A 23,997-nucleotide genomic window follows, 5' to 3' on the forward strand; every position below is an offset into this window, starting at 1 on the left:
TAATAATAATAATAATAATAATAATAATAATAATATAGACTATATTATATGTAATTATATATTATTATGAAAATATAAAATACGAAGTTGTAATTATTAGCCTATTATTAATATTATTATTATTATTAGGCCTGTCTGATGCCTGGTGCTGATGGCGCGCGCCCCTAAGGAGAGCCCTTGTAGCGCGCGTGTCCCCCGGACTGCTTCCCGGCTCGCGAGACGCCTCTGTTTCAGGCCTGTTCATCTGCAGCTGATTCCCCCGCGCGCTCCCTGTTATCCACTTCACTTCCACTCTTTCTTTCGTATTTTAATATGGCGTTTTGTCTATTAGCTAATACAGAATATTTCCCATGTCACTGTGTGTTAGGCTACTGCACACAGGCTGTTCTGTTCACCGCTCCGTCGACGGAACTCCGACTGCGAGATTTTTGTTTTTTTCCAAATCATAACTATCAATTAACATATGCTACTGAGTGAGTGAGTGATTCATTTCATTTAACTTTATACACTCGCGGATACATTTCAATTTAATTTTAGTGTCAAATCACAGGAGTTATCTCAGGACACTTTACAGATAGAGTAGGCCTATAGAGACCCCTCTATCATTTACAGAGACCCAGCAATTTCCCGCCCTAAGAGCGAGCATTTGGTGCGACAGTGGCGAGGAAAAACGTCCTTTAAACAGACAGAAACGTCGGACAGACCCAGGCTCTTGGTGGGCGGCTATCTGCCGCTGCGGGTTGGGACACAGAGACACTACATGTACAGAAATATGATTCATAATAATCATAGCAGTTGGCTTCCTCTGTCACCTATAGGCCTTTAGGTCGGTGGCCGTGGCGTCCACTTCCACAGAGTGGAGTCAGAGTCTGAATACGTCTTTAAACACACGATACATGGCGTGTGCTAATGCGGCCATCTTTAGCTAGGCTATATTTGACTTTGGAGAATAGTTTGCCCGCCGTGATAAATCCAGTCTAAAGGAAATGCATGCCTGTGTGGAGCGGTTTCAAACTGATGGAAATAAAAAAAAGGTTTGTTGTGTTAGGCTATAGGCTATAGCCGGTTACTAGTTCGAGAGGATAAACCATAGGTTATTTATTATCTTGTTTTGATAATAGTTGTAACGTCATCTGTCAGCCCGTGTAAAGCCTACAGCATATTTGCTACAGTCATGAACTGAGGAAGTTTACTGAAAAAGGACCATTTTCATAATGTAGGCCCACACAGCAAATATTCTATATCTATATCAACTCAGATAATGTAGCCTATAGTATTAAAGCTGCTCAATTAATTTAGATATTTAGATATTTTAAGTATAAACATATTCTATATTATAGATAGATATATAGCCTACATAGCCTATAATCTATATATTATTATGTGAACAGGATTGCTATTAGGCTTTATTATATAAAGCAAATATACAGTTGTCTATATATAGCATCTACACATTGCATGGCTTTATTATTATTATTATTATTATTATTATTATTATTATTATTATTATAGCCTAATGATTAGGCATATAATTTCGATCAAATAAATATATAGATAAATTATCTATTTTCTTTTCTTATTGCCTTTATTTGTTCATTTTTAATGTCAGATTAAATTGCATTAAATGTGACACAGCAACAACAACTCGACAGCACTGAAACTATTTCACATTGTTTAAACTGCATTTAAATGAATGAGGCAAATCACTAAGAAATGTAATTTCAGTTTAAAGAAGACGGCGCATTATTAAGTCTGCGAATAGAAGAAACTGATGTGAGACATGTGAAACACGATCAGATTAAATGCCAGCATTGTAACGAGGCCTCAAAATTAGTACCAGCCACCAACCAAATTCCGGTAAATATGCAAATGGTTGGTAGATTGAGTGACTGGTAAAATTTGAACATTCACTAGCCATTTGGCTGGTGGACAAAAAAAGTAAATGTTACACTCTACTTTACACATTTACGCCTGAACTGTATGGCTTCGTTTTTTTTTGTTTTTTTTTTATATTGATATTTTTCTATATACATCACCTACAGATAATTGTGCATGCTAGGTAGTTGATGCATGTGCCTGTGTGTGTGTGTGTGTGTGTGTGTACGCGCGCGCGTGCGGGTGCGCGTGTGTGTGTATATGTGTATATGTGTGTGTGATTATATAAATAAATTGATTTACATACTGAAAGTTGCGTTTAAAATCACCATTCATTCATTGATTACAAAATGAATAACAAAATTCAGCTTGGCAATTTTTCATTTTGTGTGTGTGCGTGCGTGCGTGCGTGCGTGCGTGCGTGTGTGTGTGACTAGGGCCTATATAAATAAATTGATTTCCATATTGAAAGTGATGTTTAAAATGACCATTCATTCATTGAATAACTTATTAAAATTCAGCTGGGCAATTTTGTGTGTGTGTGTGTGTGTGTGTGTGTGTGTGTGTGTGTGTGTGTGTGCGTGTGCACTTGTGTCCCAGGTGTCACTTTGAAGGTTATGGAATACACATATGATGACGACCTGGAGGAGCTGTGTCCTGTGTGTGGAGACAAAGTGTCCGGATACCACTATGGCCTGCTCACGTGCGAGAGCTGCAAGGTAACACGTCAAAAAAAAAAAAAAATCATTCTCACCTTGAACAAATCGAATTAGACAGCCTATTACTGAACACCAACACCTGTTATAGACTGGATGATATGTTAATGTAGAAGGGGGAAAACGGATCTGTCCGATGCGTTGTTTACTTTTCGTTTTCTACTGTCCTTTTTATTGTGAACAGCTCGATGCTTTAATTAGTAAGGCACAAACAGATATTGATTTTGGCTGTTCACATGTCAAACATAAATTAGCCAGTTAACTTGAGAAAATCTGGGAGAAGAGAAAACAAGCTGAGATGATGAGAAGAGATGATTTGTAGATATTTGTTTGCATATACTGTTTGTCTTTTTTATTTAATATTTGTTTGTTGTTATCATTTACTGTATGTCATATATATATATATATATATATATATATATAAAATATATTATTTATTTTAATTTTTTATTTTTTTCTTCTGTTATTCATGTATTCCTCCACATGATTTGTACATGCGAGACCGGAAGATGTCTGTTGAATAGGCTGGTGCTGTCTTGCAATCCCATATGGGATGGGCTAAATGTTTGGCATGACACAGAAATAAAATAAAACTAACTAACTAACTAACTAACTAACTAACTAACTAACTAGTATTTGCTCTTTAAATGGCTGTTGCCATTATGGTCAATATAATAACTTGCCCAGTCGTTTTATTTTGAGGGCTTTAAGTTTAAAATGTTTTAATAGCATGCATGCAGGCCAGGCCTGCTCTGCCCTGCTGTTACTAACGTGTCTCTGTGTTTCAGGGCTTCTTCAAGAGGACGGTGCAGAACAACAAGAGGTACACGTGCGCGGAGAACCAGGAGTGTAAAATAGACAAAACGCAGAGGAAGAGATGTCCTTTCTGTCGCTTCCAGAAGTGCCTCAATGTCGGGATGCGGCTAGAAGGTACACTTTACACACCCGGAATTATAATATATTAGTTTGTCTTTTCACCGTAATATGATAATATTCATTGGCTAATAATAACAATAATATTAATATTCAAGAGCTTAACTTTGGGTTCTCCACCTTGGAGCAAAATTGAAATTTTGAGCATATCAGACACTTCATTTCCTCCATTCTGTTGACTTTTTGTGCCTTTTCTGCATTAAATTGATGGTGCAAATGTCTTTAATTATGTAAAGGAAATTATTATTATTAGATATTTGGGAGGGTGGTTGCACTGGCAACAACTTTCTGCAACAATGTGTGCCTTTTCTGCATGCTTTATTCATGTTAATATTATTAATATTAATTAATTTATCTGTTTTATTGTTCAAAACTTTCTGCAGATTCAAAACCTTACACATATTTTGGGATTTTTTTCTTTTAGGAATTATGCACATCTTAACAACGGATATTTGCTTGCCACAGCATTTAAACATAATGATATTAATAATGATAGGTCACTAATAATACTAATAAAAATAGACGGTATCACTATATTTATGCCATTATTTGGGAGCAAAATAAAATCGTAGGGATTTATGTTTTTGCCACTGTTGCACATTTTTCATTGTGCAGTTCATGGTATTTTAATTCCAACAGTAATTTCAATAATGTACCTGTGTGCACTTATTGTGTGTGTATTCATTTTGAAAGTCATTTTTACAATTTAATGATTATTAAATGATTATATCATTAAAAAAAAGCCTTTACTTAGCCTATTTTTGTGATTTGTGTGCCGGTGGCTCTCATGTTGTTTCCTATACACATGGGATGGGATTCATTCCCAGACAGCAATGCAGGAAAGCACCTGCTTCCGTAGCAGAAAAAGGACACATTCTTGACTTACTGATAAAACCCCCGAGACTCCCCTGTTTTAAATCAAACGCTCTATTTAGACTACAAGAAGGAGTGGAGCTGCACAGACTCTGGGGATTCTTCTCAGCCCTAAAAAGGGAAGTCTAAATGACCAACATGTCTGTTATTTAGGGGATAGTTGGGGATACTGGTGAAATGCAAGTTCTGATTTGCCTCCCTGCTGTTACAGTTCAATGCTCATCAAGGAGTTTTTGAAAAAGGGTGGATCTTGGCAGCGCTGAAGAATTCAGTAGAGTCGGTGTGTTCATCTGTAAATCTGTTTTTCACCTCTTGTCTCTTGTGTGACAGCGGTGCGCGCAGACCGCATGCGTGGGGGGAGGAATAAATTTGGCCCCATGTACAAGAGAGACAGGGCCTTGAAGCAGCAGAAGAAGGCTTTGATACGATCCAATGGCTTCAAGCTGGAGAGCGCGGTGCCTCCGCCGGCCTCTCCTCTGCAGGCCGACTACGGCTTCCCCGGCTCCCTGCACAGCCTGCCCGCCATCTCCAAAAGTCTGCTCCCCTCCACCCCGAGCTCCATCACGCCTACAGACTACGAGGCCAACCTCTACGGACCCCCGTCCCTGGGCATGGCCATGCAGTCCCACGTGCCCCTTGCCGCTCAGTACCAGTACACAGCCTTCCCCGAGAGGGCCATTAAAGCCGAGTGCCCCGACTACACCAGCTCCCCCGAGTCTCTGACAGGATACCCGTACCCAGACATGTACCCGTCGGCTTCGCCGCAGCCGCCCAGCCTGCCGCCGCTGGTGCTGGAGCTGCTGCGCTGCGATCCGGACGAGCTGGCAGTGCAGAATAAGATCGTGGCTCATCTGCAGCAGGAGCAGAGCGGCCGTGGCCGACTGGAAAAGCCAAGCACCTTCAGCCTCATGTGTCGCATGGCAGACCAGACGCTCTTCTCCATCGTGGAGTGGGCTCGGAGCTGCATCTTCTTCAAGGAGCTCAGGGTGAGTCCTGAATCCCTTTATCCTATATATATATATATATATATATATATATATATATATCCTCATGCTCACACAGGCACATATGCGGGCGCTCCAAATGGTGGAGGATAATGTCACGTTTTACAGCTGAACACGACACACTTCTTTTATGCAATAGTCTTTAGCACTGTCTTATTTCAACACAGCTTTGGTTTGTCTCTCTTCCATTAACCCGGTTTCATACACATTGTACACCAGTGGTTCTCGAACTTTTTTGTCCAGCACAAAATATTTTTGGTATTAAAAAAAAAGCCTATATAGAGAGGTACAATGCTGCGCCTGTTTCGGCTAAACAACATTCTTGTAACTGAAAAAACACGTAAATGCTAGCTTGCATTTCAAATGTTTAGAATCCATCACTAAATCCATTCATCATTATAGCATCATTTGTACCTCCTGCAGCAGCTGTAATTGGCCCGACAATCATAATGTGTGTCCATCTGTTTAGGAATGTACAAATTAAAACTGAAATTTGAAATTCAAAAACGACCAAAAGCCAGAAGTGTCCCCTAACAAGCACTCAGAAAAAAGCTGGACTTTCTAACACTGGTTGCATTTTTTGAATACCTTCTCCCATCAAACGTAGGAAATCAAAAACAAGCTACCGAATGGAAAGAAAATGAACATTGAAGTCAACCTTATTACCTGTCTCATTTAATGCCTGAAATAAACTTATGAACACTGGCAATATAGTACAAGTTAGGGTTGGGCAATGTATCAATATTACATGAGGCTAGATATCCTCTTAAATTTTGGATATCGTAATATCGTGATATGAAATAAGTCTTCCTGGTTTTTCAGGCTGTGATGTCATTTTCTGAACTTACCAGACTGTTCTAGCTGCTCTGTTATTTTCCTTTACCCACTTAGTCATTATATCCACATTACTGATGATTATTTATCAAAACTCTCATTGTAAAAATATTTTGTGAAAGCACCAATAGTCAACCCTACAATATCGACGCAATATCGACATCGATGTATTTGGTCAAAAATCTCCTGATATTTGATTTTCTCCGTATCGCCCAGCTCCAGTACAAGTCAAAACTTTTAACACTACTTATGAAAAGCTGTGTTTATTTCTGAAGATTATTAATGGTTGTTCTTGAATGACAGCGACAGCTGATGTTCTTTTGGCCATCGTGGATGCCGAATTACAATATTACTCCCAAGCTGTAGCAAGGACTTGTCATCCTGTTTCCTATTTGTTACTTTTTCTTTTACAACATAATGTGTTAATGGCACAAAATGAACGACAAATATGGTGACATAAGTTTCGTATGTTTTATTTATATAGCATTTTAAAAGCACACAAGTTTGCACCGAAGTGCTTCACAAAGACAAAAACATACCGTATACAAGCATAAAACACACATATATGTATACATAGATGTAGTGGAAATACAACATGATTGAAGTAGAAAGAAGTTGAGACACAAATTGAAACCCTTGATATGACCCCTAATTTCTGATTTCCACTGGGCGTGTCTGCGCTGCGATCCGGGTGCGTTGCGGCCCCCGCAAGCAATCGCGGCCATTCAAGTCAGTGCTTGAATATTTCACCAGCTGCACCACGGGGCGTCCCAGAAGCGTGCGTGAAGTGGCTCTCCGCTCCGCTAAAGATACGCGCCAGATCTATTTTCACGTGAGTTGCGTGCGTTCAGACAGCCAGGCAGGCAGTGAAACAGCGAGAGTATCATGCGGTCATTTTGGTAAACTGATCGCATATATATATATATATATATATATATATATATATATATATATATATATATGTCCCTTATTTTGCCTTCTTGTCGACCATGCACCTTTTAGTTTTTCTGGGTCCAAATTTAAATGAAAACCTTTTTTTCGACACTTTTGTCGCTTGTCCCAATGTTTTTTCGTCACTTTTTCTGATGTTTGCCGAGTTTTCTGCGCTTTTTTTTTACGTTTTTTTCCCGCGTTTTTGAAGCTTTTTCCGTCATTTTTGTCACTTTTTTCCATGTTCTTTTATAAATTCAATGAAAGTAGTGAACTGATCATTCATTTTACTTGTTAAGAGCGTTGCATGGAACCATCCATGTTATTCTTTTTGACAATTTGATTGAAAGAAACACAAATTTCTGATATAGAAACTAGGGATGTCCAGATCCGATCACGTTGATCGGAAATCGGGCCCGATCACGTGGTTTTAGACTCGATCGGAATCGGACGTTACCTCCCGATTAGGACTCGGATATATATGTATATATATTCTCATTATTTTTTAACACATCTATAGTTATGCGGTGGCACAGAGTTAGACCCTTTTGACTCCACACAGAAACAGCAACGCGTGCGGCATAACATCACTTTGTTGCAGAGACGCTATTGGTTAAATGCCGGCAAAGTAGAACACGGAAGCAGCTTGAAGCGGAAAGCGCGAGTATATCTGCGGTCTGGAGGTATTATAAAGTTGAATTATTATAGAAGTATCGGATCGGGACTCGGTATCGGTAGATACTCAAAATCAAATGACTCGGACTCGGACTCGAGGGCAAAAAAACCTGATCGGGACATCCCTAATAGAAACTTTTTTTTGAAAATGGGTCAAATTTGACCCGAGGACAACACGAGGGATACACATACACATAGCTTTGCCAAAAAGGAATAAGAAAGGTTATTTTTAAGATGAGGTGACATGTTGTTGGTCTGCATTAGAGTTCACAGGCTCACAGGCCTTTTGTTTTACTATGACAAAATACATGAAATGCATGCAAAGTTCATGATGTGGACTTGTACGCCCACGGTTCACTCACATCCACTCAGAATGGACTTTACGAGCACAAACCACAGTTGGCAACAGCTGATTTTTGTTTGTTATGAAAAGCAGCTTGCAGAGACTGGAGATCTGCTTGAGGTATTTCATGTTACTGTCATCAGATTTGATATTTGTCAAACTTATTGTTCACTGATGGACTGCCTAACTACCTTAGTCCTGGCAAGATGATTTTCATGCTTTAGGTAAAGAGACCGGAAGGGAAAAACTCGACAATAATAATGTGGAGTACATTGTAGGCTATATGATTTGAACTAAAACATGGCTAAAGCACACACACACACACACACACACACACACACACACACACACACACACACACACACACACACACACACACACACACACACTTCTTATTTACTTCATGATTTTGCTATATGATAAATGAAGCTTTATGAATTAACTATATCACATATTATAAGATAATGTTGCATCAAAATTTGATGTGCTTGATGTAGGTTATATATAATTGTTTCTTTTTATTACAGTTTACAGCAGTGATCCGGAGTGAAAATCTACGGAATTTAGTGGACTGTTTTTCGGCTTGTGGTGAAGATGTGTTTACATTCTGAGATTAAAATTTAAATCTGCAGAAAATTTGACAGAATTTTGCGTACAGAGATTCTGTGGGGCCATGGTATACTCTTGTATGCCGTATTATACATAAAAACACACCGTGTTCAATGGAAATATACAAAACCAGATGTTTGTACTTTCTTCCTTATTTCTATTCAGGGTAACTTTTCCAGATAACACAGCGTAATCCTTAATGTAATAATAATGATAATAATAATAATAATAATAATGACTTTATTCAGGACACAGTAGCAGGTCCATGGTAGGTACAATACAAAAAGAAGACAGTATAAACCTTTACCTGTAATACATAAACAGGAGCGCCATTGTCTCCACAGTCTGGATGAGAACCTAACCTATCAGTGCGGGCTTAAGCCCGTATAATTCTGTTTTCTGATACCGAAATCCTGCACATGCATCGATAAATATTTCTTATTAGGGCAGAACAGGTAGGCGCACCAACACTAACATTTGACTAGCACCACACCATCTTGGTAGTTTTAGAACAGGGGGGTCAAACTTAATTTCACTAAGTAAGGACTAAACTGGAAAATGAGAATCACGTCAAGAGATTAGAGACATGTAGAGTTTATTGACATGCTTTTGTTTGAGAGAAAAAGTCAAATATGTTGACTGTGTAATTGCATGTCTCATAAAGCTTTCTCACTTACAGTTTGGACCTCATGAAGCCCTAAAAAAGTCGGAAAAAAAGGTCCTAGCCATTATTGAAAAAGCGACAATTTAAAAAAATAAAAATAAATAAAAAAGCACAAAAAAGGTGGGAAAAAAACAACATTGGAAAAAGCTTCAAAATTGTCTAAAATAGCACCAAAAACATTGGAAAAAGCATCAAAACCATTGGAAAAAGCTCCAAAAACATTGAATAAACCTAAATGACCTAAATTGATATGCGGGCCCGATCAATATCTGCGAGGGGCCGTATTTCAACACGTGTTTTATAAGATGTATATGTTAATGATGTCGCAGCTCTAAAAATACAAAGTTACAGTAATGATGAATGAGGAATGAGGAATGAGGAATGAGGAATGAGTACTGCGGCGGCATACTGTGATTCCTCAGTGCTGAACAGTAGCTGTCCACACACAAACACATCTTAGGGTTAATGATTGGACATACATCAGTGTCTCACTCCATCATCTCCAGCACTGTGTTGTCTTTGTGCGCTGTGCCACAGACACACTGCAGTATTGACACTTAAGAGGATTTAGTAACACAGTCCAATTGAAGTCCCATGCTGGAGAAATCAATACTGTTGTTGTGGTTAACTGTGATGCTGCTGACGGCTGAATACGCTTACTGCTCCAAGTGTAAATGGGGGATTATAATTATTTTCTCACAAATCAGCTCAGTTACTAACAAGGAAGACAATATTATAGGGCTGCAACTAATTTCGCTTTGCCAGACCTTCCTCCACCGCGCTGTGGAGGAAGGTCTGGCTAGTCCACACAACATTCTGGATGGGATAGGAAAAGAACGTGCTCTGGTTTATTGCCATTTCTTTAAACCAATCACAATCGTTTTGGGTGGTGCTAAGCGCCAGAGGGAGCCACGGTACCTCTGCAAAATAGCCTCGGGAAGGAAGTTGTTTTGGTGGAACGTGTACGTTCTAAAGTTGTTTTAGTCGTGCAACAAAAAACTCAGATTGGACAGAGGGGAGGAGTGAAGAAACTAGACATATTTCCAAAATATGTCTGGAAAGTTAAATAAACGGAAGTCCAACATATTAATAGCCAAGATAAATCGGCTAATTTGTGAATTTTTATTTTTTATTTAATTTTTTTACACGTTTATGAGGTAAGGTAGCCACTAAGTTAGCCATCCACAGAAATAGTTAAACTTCAAGGATCCACTGTGCTACATGTATGTTTAACATTACAACATAATATATAAATATATCAATATGTCAATAATTATTACTTTAATAGCTTAATATTGTATGCACCATAAGGTATGTTCATGTGAGGGCTTTAGGCTGCCCTAGACGTTATTGTAGGTCCAGTTTAACATGCAATTCAATATTATACAATACACAGTGGGGGTCCCAGCTCCGTCTCTCTTTCAGCTAAGGGGTCTTTGGCCTAAAAAACGTTGCAGACCCCTGTTCTACAGTAAGAGTCCCACTTGCTTATACTTTATCCATGCTACATTCAGTCATATTAAAGGGTTGGTTCACCTAAAATTACAATAAAAGCAAGAAAAAAAAGAGCAGCAGATAAATTATGGAAGATAGGGCAACGTTACTGCATAAGTGATGTTATTAACATAGACACTCTGATTCAATGTTCTTTTCTTGTCATGCATGGACCACCAGAAGTCTTCAGCTGAATTAGTGGCGTTGTGTGAATGTGACCAAATCATAATAATCTATAAAAGTGTTTTTATATATATATATATATATATATATATATATATATATATATATATATATATATATATATATATATATATATATATCACCTTTATTTATTCAGGGAGGGCTAATTGAGAGCAAGCTCTCATTTCCAATGATGCCCGATTACATGCCATATAAATTTACAATACATATAAAAATTACTGAACATAGTAATTAATATATAATATACAGTTGCAATACACAGTACACACATACAACAAGTACAGAATGTTAAACAACTCAAAGTGCACATGTACATTCAGAATACATGGACTCATTAAGAAGACATTTAAAGTGATTAAATGGAATCAGGCTGTTTAATTTCATTAGAATCTCCATTTATACGGAGCATAATACTCAAATGCAGTTTTGCATTATATTATATATAATAATATATATATATATTTCTGTCTAACAAATGGAATATTTAGGACCAAGGAATCAATAGTGCGAGTGCCATAGTGATACGATTTAAAATTCAGCAAGCTTGTTAAATATAGAGGCAAGTTTTTTAGGCAATGCTTTGTAAATAAATAAAATGCAGTGTTGCTCCCTTCTTAGAGCCAAAGAAGTCCAGCCTACATTTTGATAAAGGAGACAGTTATAAGTACTGAATCCATCACCAGATATAAATCTAAGGGCAGAGTGATAAACTGCATCAAGTGGCTTCAATGTAGAGGAAGCCGAATGCATCAAAATGATATCCCCGTAATCTAAAACTGATTGAAACGTAGCTCGAATAATCTGTTTCCTACAACTTTGGGTGAGGCACGATTTATTTCTATAAAAGAATGTTAACACAGACAATGGCTGCTGTCTTTCCTGCAAACATTTTCTCACACATCGCCAAATGCTGTCTAACCATGCAGTTAGTTTGGTTTTATTTGTCCAGGTTTTGAGATATCTGCCTCTGAGCTTTCTGTCTCCCCACCAGAATGTAGGTGAATGGAATTTAGTTTTGTAACATTTAAAACTTTCAACAGCAACATCTCTCGTTCCTGAAACAGTTTCTCAGTTTCTCAACATCACACTGTCAAAGCTTTCCTTCTTCAGTCGAGAGTAAATCCTATAAAATTAGCTGACACTGTGTTATGATATCTCCATGGATACAGTATCTCAGATTCTGGGCAATTACGACCAAAACTCTTTGCATGGCAAGATATGTGTGAGAAAATAGGATTTTTTTGTTGTTCTTTTAGAATTTGGGTGCATGAACTCTTTTACTGGTTAATCAGACTGTTGCATTTTCTGTGTTAACACTATTTTAAAACGATACGATCATTCACACAACGCCACTTATACAGCAAAGTAATCTGACAACAAATAAGCTTTAAACATCAGTGCATCCTGGCACTTTGTGTTCCTCCAATGATAGTGATCTTGTACAACTGATTTTACAACATTTCATTTGCTCTCAGTGTATAAAAATGACTAAAGGCGTCGATTGACTGCGTCGTTGCTGAGAACATCCAGAAAGAGTTTGAATTTTTTGTTGTTACTTTTGTACCTTCCCTTGTCTCAGAAACAAAGACCACATTGTGGTGCTGATGAGGTTTGTTGTATCTTCTCAGACTAACAACAACAAGGTATCTTTACACTGCCTGTGTAAGAGGGATACTTGGCTGAAATGCATTACTGATACAGGAGAGAAGCACAAAAGTTACTCCTCTTTCATTATCATGGAATTGTTAAATAAAACATGCATAGGAATAACACATTACTATTCAATCCTTACCAGAATATTCATATTCCTTATGTACAATATACTGTATAAGAAAGTAAAATATTTATTAACATTTTTTTCTCATTTTATTCATTTTTCACATAAGTTAAAAGACAAGTACAATCGTAGGACATAATGCAGATATGTGAAAAGGGACACCCCGGTGTATGGAGGCTCAGACACTAGCAAAAAATACATATTATAAATACTTTCATATTGTTTGGATAAAAAGGAACACAAAAAACTCTAACTACCCTAACCCTGCCTAAGTGGTCCCAAGTATTTATTCCATCAGTCTAAGCATAAGAGGCAATCAACATACACATAATAACATGTGAGAATAACAGTTGCTTACTCTACTACTAGAGTCCCTAGTTTAGAAATCCCCAGCCTTTTAGAGTATTCAAGCTTTAATAGCATCTTTTAGTAGTAACTGTTTCTGTTGTAGTCTCATTTTTGAAAGCAGACACAGACAAAGACATTTGTAGAGTATATCAACCTCATTCCAGACCTGTGGCCCTCTGCTGACCACACTAAAGCTTGTCCACATGTTTGTACATTCTCTGTCAAAATCACAGATTTTCATTTGAGAAATCCTCTGATGCATAGGAGGTGATGCATCAAAGCATTGATATAATTCCTACTTCATGTACAGTATGTTACAGCCTTGTCATCGGTGTCCAAAATTGGCAGGTACCGGTAATTCTTATTTTTGTCCACGAGTCAGGGTCCAAAAATTACTTTTTTGTCCACCCGCTAGTCCATCTTCATCCGCTTATCCGGGGTCGGGTCGCGGGGGCAGCAGCTCCAGCAGGGAACCCCAAACTTCCCTTTCCCGAGCCACATTAACCAGCTCCGACTGGGGGATCCCGAGGCGTTCCTAGGCCAGATTAGAGATATAATCCCTCCACCTAGTCCTGGGTTTTCCCCGAGGCCTCCTCCCAGCTGGACGTGCCTGGAACACCTCCCTAGCGAGGCGCCCAGGGGGCATCCTTACCAGATGCCCGAGTCCACCTCAACTGGCTCCTTTCGACTCAAAGGAGCAGCGGCTCTACTCTGAGCTCCTCACGGATGACTGTGCTTCTCACCCTATCTCCTGAGGAGAACCCATTTCGGCCGCTTGTACCCTGGATCTCGTTCTTTTGGTCATGATCCAACCTTTATGACCATTACATTGAATGTAATACCGCCCCTGCTGCGCCAATTCTCCGACCAATCTCCCGCTCCATTGTCCCCTCACTCGCGAACAAGACCCCGAGTTATTTAAACTCCTTCATTTGGGGTAAGGACTCATTCCCTACCCGGAGTAGGCACTCCATCGGTTTCCTGCTGAGAACCATGGCCTCAGATTTAGAGGTGCTAATCCTCATCCCAGCCGCTTCACACTCGGCTGCGAACCGATCCAGTGAGTGCTGAAGGTCACAGGCCGACGATGCCATCAGGACCACATCATCTGCAAAGAGCAGCGATGAGATCCCCAGCCCACCGAACTGCAACCACTCCCCACCCCGACTACGCCTCCATATCCTGTCCATAAATATTACAAACAGGATTGGTGGCAGAGGCCAACCCTCACCTGCAACAGAAGTCGTTTCCACCCGCTAGTGAATATTCAAATTTTACTCAATAGATTACTTTTTTTTTTTTGGCTGTTGAGTGAAGCAAATCTACCAGCTACTTGCATATTTTACCAACATTTGGCTGGTAGATGTAGCAGATTTTGGACCCTGACAACCTTTACTTCTTATCGCGTACCGCCACCTCCTGTGGTGAAGAGGCACGCCTTAACCCCTAAATACCTTTGTAGCTGCATCTCTCACATAGCAGCTTAACGCTGAGAAAACGTTGAAAATGTCCTTGTTAATATGGATATTGGATAAATATATTATTGTAGCACTGGTCGCTGTAAGCTACTGTGCCACTGCCCGACCAGACCATGGTGGCCCGTCTGGCCTGTCGGTCACCAAATCTTTAGGTTTGCACACAACCAACCTTGTCAGAGCTGAATATTACAACACTGCAGTGTTATAGCCTTCAGTTTATGTAGTCTTGATTTGGGAGGGTCATTTACATCTAAAAGGGTTGTAAATCTAGTTATTTAAGTAAATTGTATCACACCACAGTTAACCTTAATCAAATAAAATGTTATTTCCCACAAAATAGTGGCTAGTGAAAATGCTGTGTGGCTATCTTTGGAAAACCCCTAGCCACAGTGACTGATGAGCAAAAGAGTTAATGTCAAGCACTGAATGTATGTAATGAAATGCATAGAAAAATACATTTGAAGGGATATTTTACTATGATATGAATGTAAATATATCCAAAACACATGCGATGATCATGTCATGCAACTGCTGAATTAGGGTACCGGCACCTTTTGGTACATTTCAGCCACTGCTTGTTATCAGGTTGTTCAACATGTAGTTTGTGCAAACGTGTTTGTACTTTCTGTTGTTTTCATATTGTCATATACAAATGACTAGAAGTGTAGCACAAAATTCTGAACCTCGCACATATGCAGTCTCAGTGGGTCCCTTTACATTCATACATTCATTCACACATAACTGAAGCAACAACTAAACACATGCATCTGTTGTAGGGGAATCAGTAATGAACCATTGTCTGTGGATGCATTCTTTTCCTAACCCATTGTACAACTACTGAGAATATTATAGTTTATAAAAAAATGCCTTCATGATTGTTGAAGTTTTTAATATGCGTTGGTTAAGGTCAGTGAAGGATGGTAATTTAATTTAAAGATCTCATTTTAAATGCAATAGTTGTGCATTAAAGCTTTAGTGCGTAACTTTTTGATATTAATGAACGTGCGTTACATTCAAGCCATTGCTAAATGAGTTGCTACAAAGCTTATTAAGACTATCAGCTCGACACAACTCTCTCTGTATTTCTCAGCATGGCAATGTTCAGAAAATTGTGTCGTCCAGCGACTTTCACGCGCAGAAAACCGAGCAGACATAATTACCTCTTCTGAAGAGTCCATCATGTTTTTTTAATCCTCCATGTCCTCCTTGGCTACAAGCAACTGTGTGGAAGAGGGGTGGGGGTGGTGTGCGATTGCGGAAAGCTTGTATCATGTGGATGCGCCAACAGTTTTGTTGTCATTACTTAGAATTCCTCATGGGGGAGAAAGAGCCTACGCACTATAGCTTTAAATGTCTAAAACGACTATACCTATGTTATATATTTTGTTTACTTGTGTACTTACATTATCCCAAATGTGTGTGTGCACCGTTATGCAACGGTTTCCGAGTTAAAAGACATGTTTTCTCGAAGCGGTGTGCAATGGGCTTTGAGGTGTGTTTTTTTTCCTCATTTGGTGGGTGTGTCAGAGGTGTTACCCAATCAGCAGCGACGTGTATGTAAATTTGAGATTTTGGAAAAATGCAGGGTGCTTGCGCACACAACAGGATGTTCATACAACCGCCATTTCAGTTTAAATAAAGGTTTTCTATGTTTTGTCAGGGCTGAACAGCGTTACAATCTCACAAAATTGTACTTAGAAATAGTAATGCTTATTTTCTTTCTGCCACACAATCATTTTTGTTAATTACATGCCATTTTGCAACACAGTAGTACAGTAGAGACCTAATTTATTGATACGATATTTCAATGTCGATCCAACTATCGATGTGCTACATTGACAAGTGGCCCATGCTAATGCTTGGTGGCTAGACCGTACGTTAACGTTATAATGTTAAAACAATGTTTGACGCGGTCATAAAGTTATTTTTAGACTGTTTTGACCGCGCTTAACAGCACTAGGCTAATCACCATTTAAATTCTCCACGTAACATCAGCTGTCTAGGTAGTCTTTATTATTTTATTAATTTAGTTTTTATTTCGAACAAAAATAACAATAAAATAAACAAACCCCGGTCTCCTGGGTGTACCTACGCAGCATTTTGGGCTGTCATACTAATACTAATACTAATACTACATCATCTTAATGCGCAGCGGAGTTCCATACAGAAACTGAAGGGTGCTTTTTGCGTCATACCCGACGCTGAGAGCCACTGCTCAAGTGTCCGTATTGGGAGTGAGAACGGGTTGTCAGAACCCATGGGGGCTGTGTCTGGCTGAAATTGAGCCGCCACAGCGACCAACCAAAGGCCCCCGGTCCGCCCTGGAGGAAAATTACATATTATACATTTAAATGTCACTACAGTAAACACATCCCGTCTCAAAAGTCTTTGTCAGATTCTTTTCTATGCTTCTACTATCATCTTTTGCTAACCTTAAACCTAACATTCACCGAGAGCTGAGAGTGCCTGAACAAAACCATAACACACATAATGCTGTAGTTGCTATGAGCAGATGTTGTATTGCAAAGGTGGATGTTGTAGGAAAACTATGAAGATATGTTCAATAAGAACATTTTGAGACTTGGCAGAGATGTTCATTAAAAAGCTTTCCTCATTATGCTGTTGAGAACTAGTGTTATTTCTAGTAGACACAAAAAATAATCAGTCAACACTATTCATTTACTTGTGATTAATGACTAATCATGTACAATACACAATATAAATTGCTGTTTAGGTTCTGAGAGACTTACTGAATGATATCACTGTGCTCATAAGCAAGATAGTGACAATTTGTGGATGAGGAAAATGGTGGCATATTAGCGTGGAAAATGTATTTACCATTCTCAGATGTCAGAAAATATAAATTAAGGTTAATATTCTGTCAAATAAAGTGATCTTTTAGTTTGCATTAATGAATCCCCTTATAGGAAAACACAGGCAGGCTATGGCAGCCTATTGTGCAATAAGGTCACATCGTCAGTTTTACGTTTTTTCACATATGACAGTTTTTCTCCCCATAACAACTGTGCAGCCTTATTTTGCCTCCTCAAAACCTTGTATTATACGCATCTGATGTACATTTCTGTTGACAGTCAGACCATTCTTATGTACAGTGGACAGCCAACATGGACAGTGAGAACAAAGCGGTGCATATTTTTGCCAAGAAAGCCGTGCACAGAAAGAGCTGTTTCCCTCGGCTGGATAATTACATTCCATTCAGGCGATAACGGCGAAATGTCTCCTATGCACTGCTCTGCTCTCGCTGCACTCGTCTACATTGTTACTAAATCGCGAGCAGAATGGAAGCTATTGATTTCTGCAGTTCCCCCAGAGGTAGTCTTTGTCGTGTCTTGTGTTTGACCTTCCATTCACCTGTTGAACATGGAAGATGTTGCTGAGGGAGTGAACACAATGTACATAATAAATGTTCAGCTACTAAAGGCAGCACACAACACATTCAATTTAAAAGTAACATGTTCAAGGAGGTTTGAAAATAGATGAGCTACAAAATTGTGTAACAGTATTGGAAATTGGAGCAACCGTTATAGAAGCTATTTTAGTAACATCTTCTATGACGCCCATGTCTATTATGCATCATAAACACACTTATAATGCGTTATAATCTGCTCATAGCACTGTATAACTTTAGTTATAAGCACTCTAAATATTCATTATATATAATGTTTTATAACAACAATCATGACACATTATAACGCATTTTATAAGGACTTACAGTATAAGGTCAAGTATCATAATACTTCATAATTGCTGGTCAGTCACTGATATTATTTTTGCAAGGATCATACATAATACATGGTAATACATAACACTCACTGTTATAATGCATTAATGTGATAGTGCTTATTGAGGGCTTTAAGTAAAGCAATAAAAATACAAGGAAGTTATAAGTAACTATAAGTGGTCATTGTTTGCTTTAAGTAAAGTGAAAAAAAAAACTAAATTATTATATTATATTACATTATAATTAAATCTATGCAAGAACAACACAGAAAACTATGTAAAATCTATGTATTTGTTTAACGGGTCATAACAGAAATTGAGTACTGACTGATGGACATTTCACCAATGTAATGTTTCCCCAAAAAACTTAATCTAAAGACTCAATTGACTCCAATTATAGATAAAGCCCAAAACAATTTCTACTTTGCCTGTAGTTGTAAAAAAAAAAGAAACAGATCATAACAGACAATACGTACTGTACTGGGAGTGCTGGTAAGGTGCTTCAATTTGACACAACTGAAAGATGGACATTTACATTTTACTAATGTGATGTTTCCCCCCTCCCCCCTTTACTCACTCTAAACACAACATTGATTTTACAACGTATTACAACTATAGAGAAGTATAATACCTTTTAAAAATTATTTTTGCAAGGATCATATCCTTGCAAAAATAATGTCAGCGGGTGACCAGCAGTTATTAAGTATTATGATACTTGATCTTATATGTCATTATAACATGCTTTGTGTGTCATATTATTGTTATAAATCAGTACTATTAGTTATGAGTGCTTATAGCTATACTTATACAGTGCTATAAGCAGATTAGAATGCATTATAAGTATGTTTATACTTATACTCGCATCACTGTTGCATGTTCTCCTGTCCTATATTTCTGCAGGGCAACCCCAAGTTAAGATAGTTTCTAATACGGTTAGCGTTAGGGGGTTAGGGTTACAACACAGCTGTTGCGGCTGTAAGCAGTCCAAAAAAGTGCTGCTGCAAGGGACTAAATACTGAGAGGTGAAAAATACACTGTGACGCTGCGCGCTCAAGATCCAGTTTCAATGATTTATTCCTCCACATGTAAAATAGAACTAGTACTGCAGTTACAAAATGTGAAGTTGCTTTGTGATGTGAATAAGTGCGTGAGTGGGGTCAACAGAAAGTGTTCGCTCCCAGGCTCACCCCCTCTCTGTCAAAGCCCAAAAACCAGGCGAAAAGGTGAAGCAAACAAATAGACTGTTATCACTTCTGCCCAAACCCCGGTGAACACGCCCACCACCTACAATATCAGTGCATAATATACTGATCAATGAATAATATAAATGAGACCATAAACAAACACACAGGAGGAATATGTGGCTTCTACAACAGCTACACGGTGAGGAGACACTTCTTGTCCTACATATCTGCAATCCCACTCACTGCAAATATTTATCCTCAACTGCTAATTCCTCAAAATATAAAGAAAAACAAAACAAAAGCTAACTTTATTTATTACTAGTCACATACACACAGTACAATGTAGTGCCATGTTATTCCTGCATTCTTAACCCATCCTAGTACTAGGAGCAGTGGACAATACAGACAGCATCCGAGGAGCAACTTGGGGTTCAATGTCTTGCTCAGGGACACTTTGACATGTGGTTGGAGGAGCCTGGGATTAAACCGCCAACCTCCGAGCCACCAGCCACCCCAATTCACCCCAAATCGAACTGATTCGATTGGCAAGCATGATAGATGTCTAATACTTCTATTTGCTCAAAACAAGCTAAATCCAAACTTGTTGAATGGTTGTTCCTGGTTTTGTTGCAGACAGGGTTGCTACTTTATTTTTACCAGAACTGATTTTTAAAGTTTGATACTAATATAACTTGTGCCAATGTTGCTAATGCCAGACATTTTTGCTGATATGAAATGTCTGTAACAACATCAGCCTCTGTTGCTCAAAATTGAAAACTGTCAGTCTGCCACCTGTGGAAGCTTGTGGATTGTCAGTAACAATGTATGACTTTTGTTTTGTCTCTTACACTCCTATTTTAATCTAGTACTTTAACTTAATATGTTTAACCAAAGGAACCATAATGTGAACAATTCTGCATATTCTCACACCGTAAGCATAGCACCAAACACAAAAAGAAATGGCCAAATATAGCCAACTAGTACAGGCTGTTCTCATGAACCATTCAAACATATAGCTACGAAAAGTAATGCACTGTTATTCGTATGTATTCCATTGCTGTATGCACCACATTGACTGCCGCTGTATACGAGCGCTCTGGTCTGCATAGGGAGGAGGTTGTGGTAGATGGGAGGGGGGGTGGGGGCATAAAACATTGGGCCTTAAAGCAGTGGAGCGGAGTTCATGTCCCGGGGAAAACCATAGACTGTATAATATTAATGGACAGAACACGTCTGATGTCACCCATTGGTTTGTGGAGATCTGCTATGAGTCGTCGAGTTTACCGTTAAGGGCGCAGACATCCTTTTTGCGGATGTGACGATTTTAGATGAGAGGGAGGAGTGAGGGAGGAGCTGCTTACACTCTATGTTACGTTACACACTTTCACTGACAATCACATCATAGCCACGCCATAAAACAGCCCCTGCTTTATCGGCGATGAAAAAATTAACATCATTCTGTATTGCAGAAGACTTAAAACTAGCGATTGAGACCATAAACTCATTATGAAAATGTTTACTGAGGTAATAAATCAAGTGAGAAGTGGGCCACTTTCTCATAGACTTCTACAGAACTGGACCTCCTTTTGCAACTGCACGCGTCGCCCCCCTGCTAGAATTCAGATAGAATGCAGGTTTAAGGCATTGCATTTGCAGAAGTTCGCCGAACCGGATGCTTTGTCCATTAATATTATACAGTCTATGGGGAAAACACAAGACTGTCACCCAGGAAACACGTGTTTGTTTCCCAGGAGTACTTCTTAAGGGCACTGGCGTTTAAATCCAAACCACATTTGTCATTTTGGTGGTCGCTGCATGACTCTCACCTTTTGTTGGCTAAACTAAACTGTAACAGGCTCTGAAACGACGGGCACCTCACGGTGCTCTTGACCCAGCTCACAGTCACATTTTCTGGTGATTTCTCTCTAAATTTAACTGTAAAGACCACTAAACTTGAATGTCATGTTAACCGGTCGTCACGTGATCAACCAGCGGTTGCCGTAATTCCGTAGGATACCATTGGAATTGTTGTGCACAACTTTTTGTACGATATCATATTAACCTGTGAATGCATTGACTTAGTAAGACCCACCAAGTATTGTAGGTACTAAAGTCTTTACTAAATTATTACAATATAAGAACGGTTCAACTTTAACTTCCCAAATGTAAAAATTGGTTTAAACTGTTTTGTTGTCTGACCTAATGTTTTAAGGTTTCTTAGAAAGCTGAAATGGCAGTAAAAAGATTATAGAAGCTGTCCTATTTGCAAAACTTTTAAAAAGTACAAATATTTAAAATGGTCCAAATACATTGGTCGGTGTGGGAGCGAGGGTTTATATGGAGGCCTCTAATAGTGTTGATTGGTCTTACATGCCTATGTGATGAAATGCAAAAATGCTGCTAATATAGAGTTCAGTTATGGGAATAATAATATAATATTAAAGGGTGAAGAGAAATAAAAATGAAGTAAACCTTAAAAGAAGTGCTCAGGACCAACACTCTTTAATACTTTCTGCTTTTATCATGACGCCCTCTGGTAGCTCTTCCCTTTCTGCTGGCCAGCTGGCAGCAGCCATACCGTTAGGTTCACAGGATTACGATTCCATGTGACAATCCCAGACATTTTAACTTTTGGTCTTTTTGTCTAAAAGGAAGACGGCTTTGTATCGATGATTCTCTTTCTGGAAGTGACATTCCCTGTTGTATTTAATTACTTTTCTGTGGCTGTAGTTTTGTTTTATGTATGAAATGTAGTTACACAATCACATTTATGGGTTACACAATCATGTTGTGGCTGCTGTAATATGTTTTCTTTATTCTTTATTTTGTGCAAAGCAGAGTATGTTGTGTGTGGGGCATTGGACAAGAAGCTGTGGATGAAATTACTTTCGTATTGGTGTCATGTAATTCCGTGTGAGATGGGCCACTTAGTGGCAGGACATGTAAATGAAATATCATTCATTCATTCATTCATTATGGCTGTGAGATAAAATGTGTCTCTCACAGGTAAAACATAAAACTTGACAGGTATACTATAACCTGAGGAATCAGTCGAACCCAGTTCCACGCTATTACATGGACAGACAGAAACATTGAGAATCCATGTGGGAGATAACAGAGCCATTCTCCCCACGTTCAGCAAAGTTTGAGATTTTTTTTTTTTTTTTTTTTGGCTGCAGCTGAGTGTCCAACTCCTCTCGGAGAGGAAGCGCGGGAGGTCACCGAGACCTCTTGCTTCCTTAACCCCTTCCTTGATCACTGTACATCCAGAACCCCCAACCACTGCACCGTTCCAGATGCGACCAACAAGATTGGACCCTCTTCTCTGCGACTGATATATAGTTTCATTCAGATGGACAGTAATTCTGTCAGCTCGGTGTCAGATGGATGTGTGTTGGGGCCTATTAGCAGCTGCGGCTGCAGAATTACTGACTGCCGTGTCCTTCAGTTTACAGACACTATTGCAGCAAAAGGGGGGGGTTCAATCTGAAAACACACCCATCCCCCAGTGCAGAACAGATGTGACTGAGGAGAGGTGGGGGTGGGTTAGGGAGAGGTGAGCAGGTTGAAGAGGTCTCAGACAACGCTCGTAAATACACAACGTGGGACATATAACAGTAACACAAACACCCAACGCATGAGCACACACACTGACACACAAATACCAACAAGCATCTCTTCTTTTTTCTCCTTGTTTTTAATGGTCTTCCCATTTTTCACTTTCACTATCAGTTTTTGTCACATATTTCGGTGAAATGCGGCTCTGGATTATATGCTTGTATTTGTTTTGAATCAGAATCAAATTGAATGGCCGAGTGAGGTTACACATCAAAAGAAGATCAGCCATGTGCGATGGTTTCATAAACCCTCATAAACAAAACACAATATTATAGAAAACACAATTTAAAAAGAGGATATTGATTTTCACTTCTATACAACATGAACGTAGAGGCTGTGGGAGACAGTGACAATGAAATAATCAGGACTATTGACAGGCTTTGCAGAATATCGATCAGGATTATGAGTTTATATAACAAAGAGAAGAGAAAAAGCTACTGTGTATACATGTATTTACTGAGTGAGCATACACTGTGGACTTGCTTTAAAGTGGACATATTTTGCTTTTCCATATTTTCTGTCATATGTCCAATGTTATAATGTTGGATTTTAATGTTAAACGTAGCATTCAAATAATGAGGTAAACATATTTTAGAAAAATTCCCATGAGCTAAAACGCGCCAGTTTCAACAGTTTTTTTGTCTCATACAGAGGGTGAAAACAGGTGCAGCAGTGATGGGCAGTATGAGAAAGATAA

General features: G+C 38.9%; 1 protein-coding gene across 2 annotated transcripts in view; it reads left to right on the forward strand.

Annotated features, from left to right (window-relative positions):
• LOC116050630 (nuclear receptor subfamily 5 group A member 2-like) overlaps positions 1 to 23,997 on the forward strand; it is a 30,862-nt gene that overhangs the window by 865 nt on the left and 6,000 nt on the right. Inside the window, exons 2-4 of one of the 2 annotated variants that reach the window (XM_031300852.2) lie at positions 2,476 to 2,594; positions 3,380 to 3,521; positions 4,728 to 5,383. In XM_031300852.2, coding sequence (XP_031156712.1) covers positions 2,476 to 2,594; positions 3,380 to 3,521; positions 4,728 to 5,383 — 917 coding nt within the window. The remainder of the gene's footprint in view (positions 1 to 2,475; positions 2,595 to 3,379; positions 3,522 to 4,727; positions 5,384 to 23,997) is intronic. The other variant, XM_031300853.2, reaches the window with a different exon arrangement.

The sequence above is a fragment of the Sander lucioperca genome, chromosome 2, assembly GCF_008315115.2.
Source record: "Sander lucioperca isolate FBNREF2018 chromosome 2, SLUC_FBN_1.2, whole genome shotgun sequence".
Lineage (NCBI taxonomy): Eukaryota > Metazoa > Chordata > Actinopteri > Perciformes > Percidae > Sander > Sander lucioperca.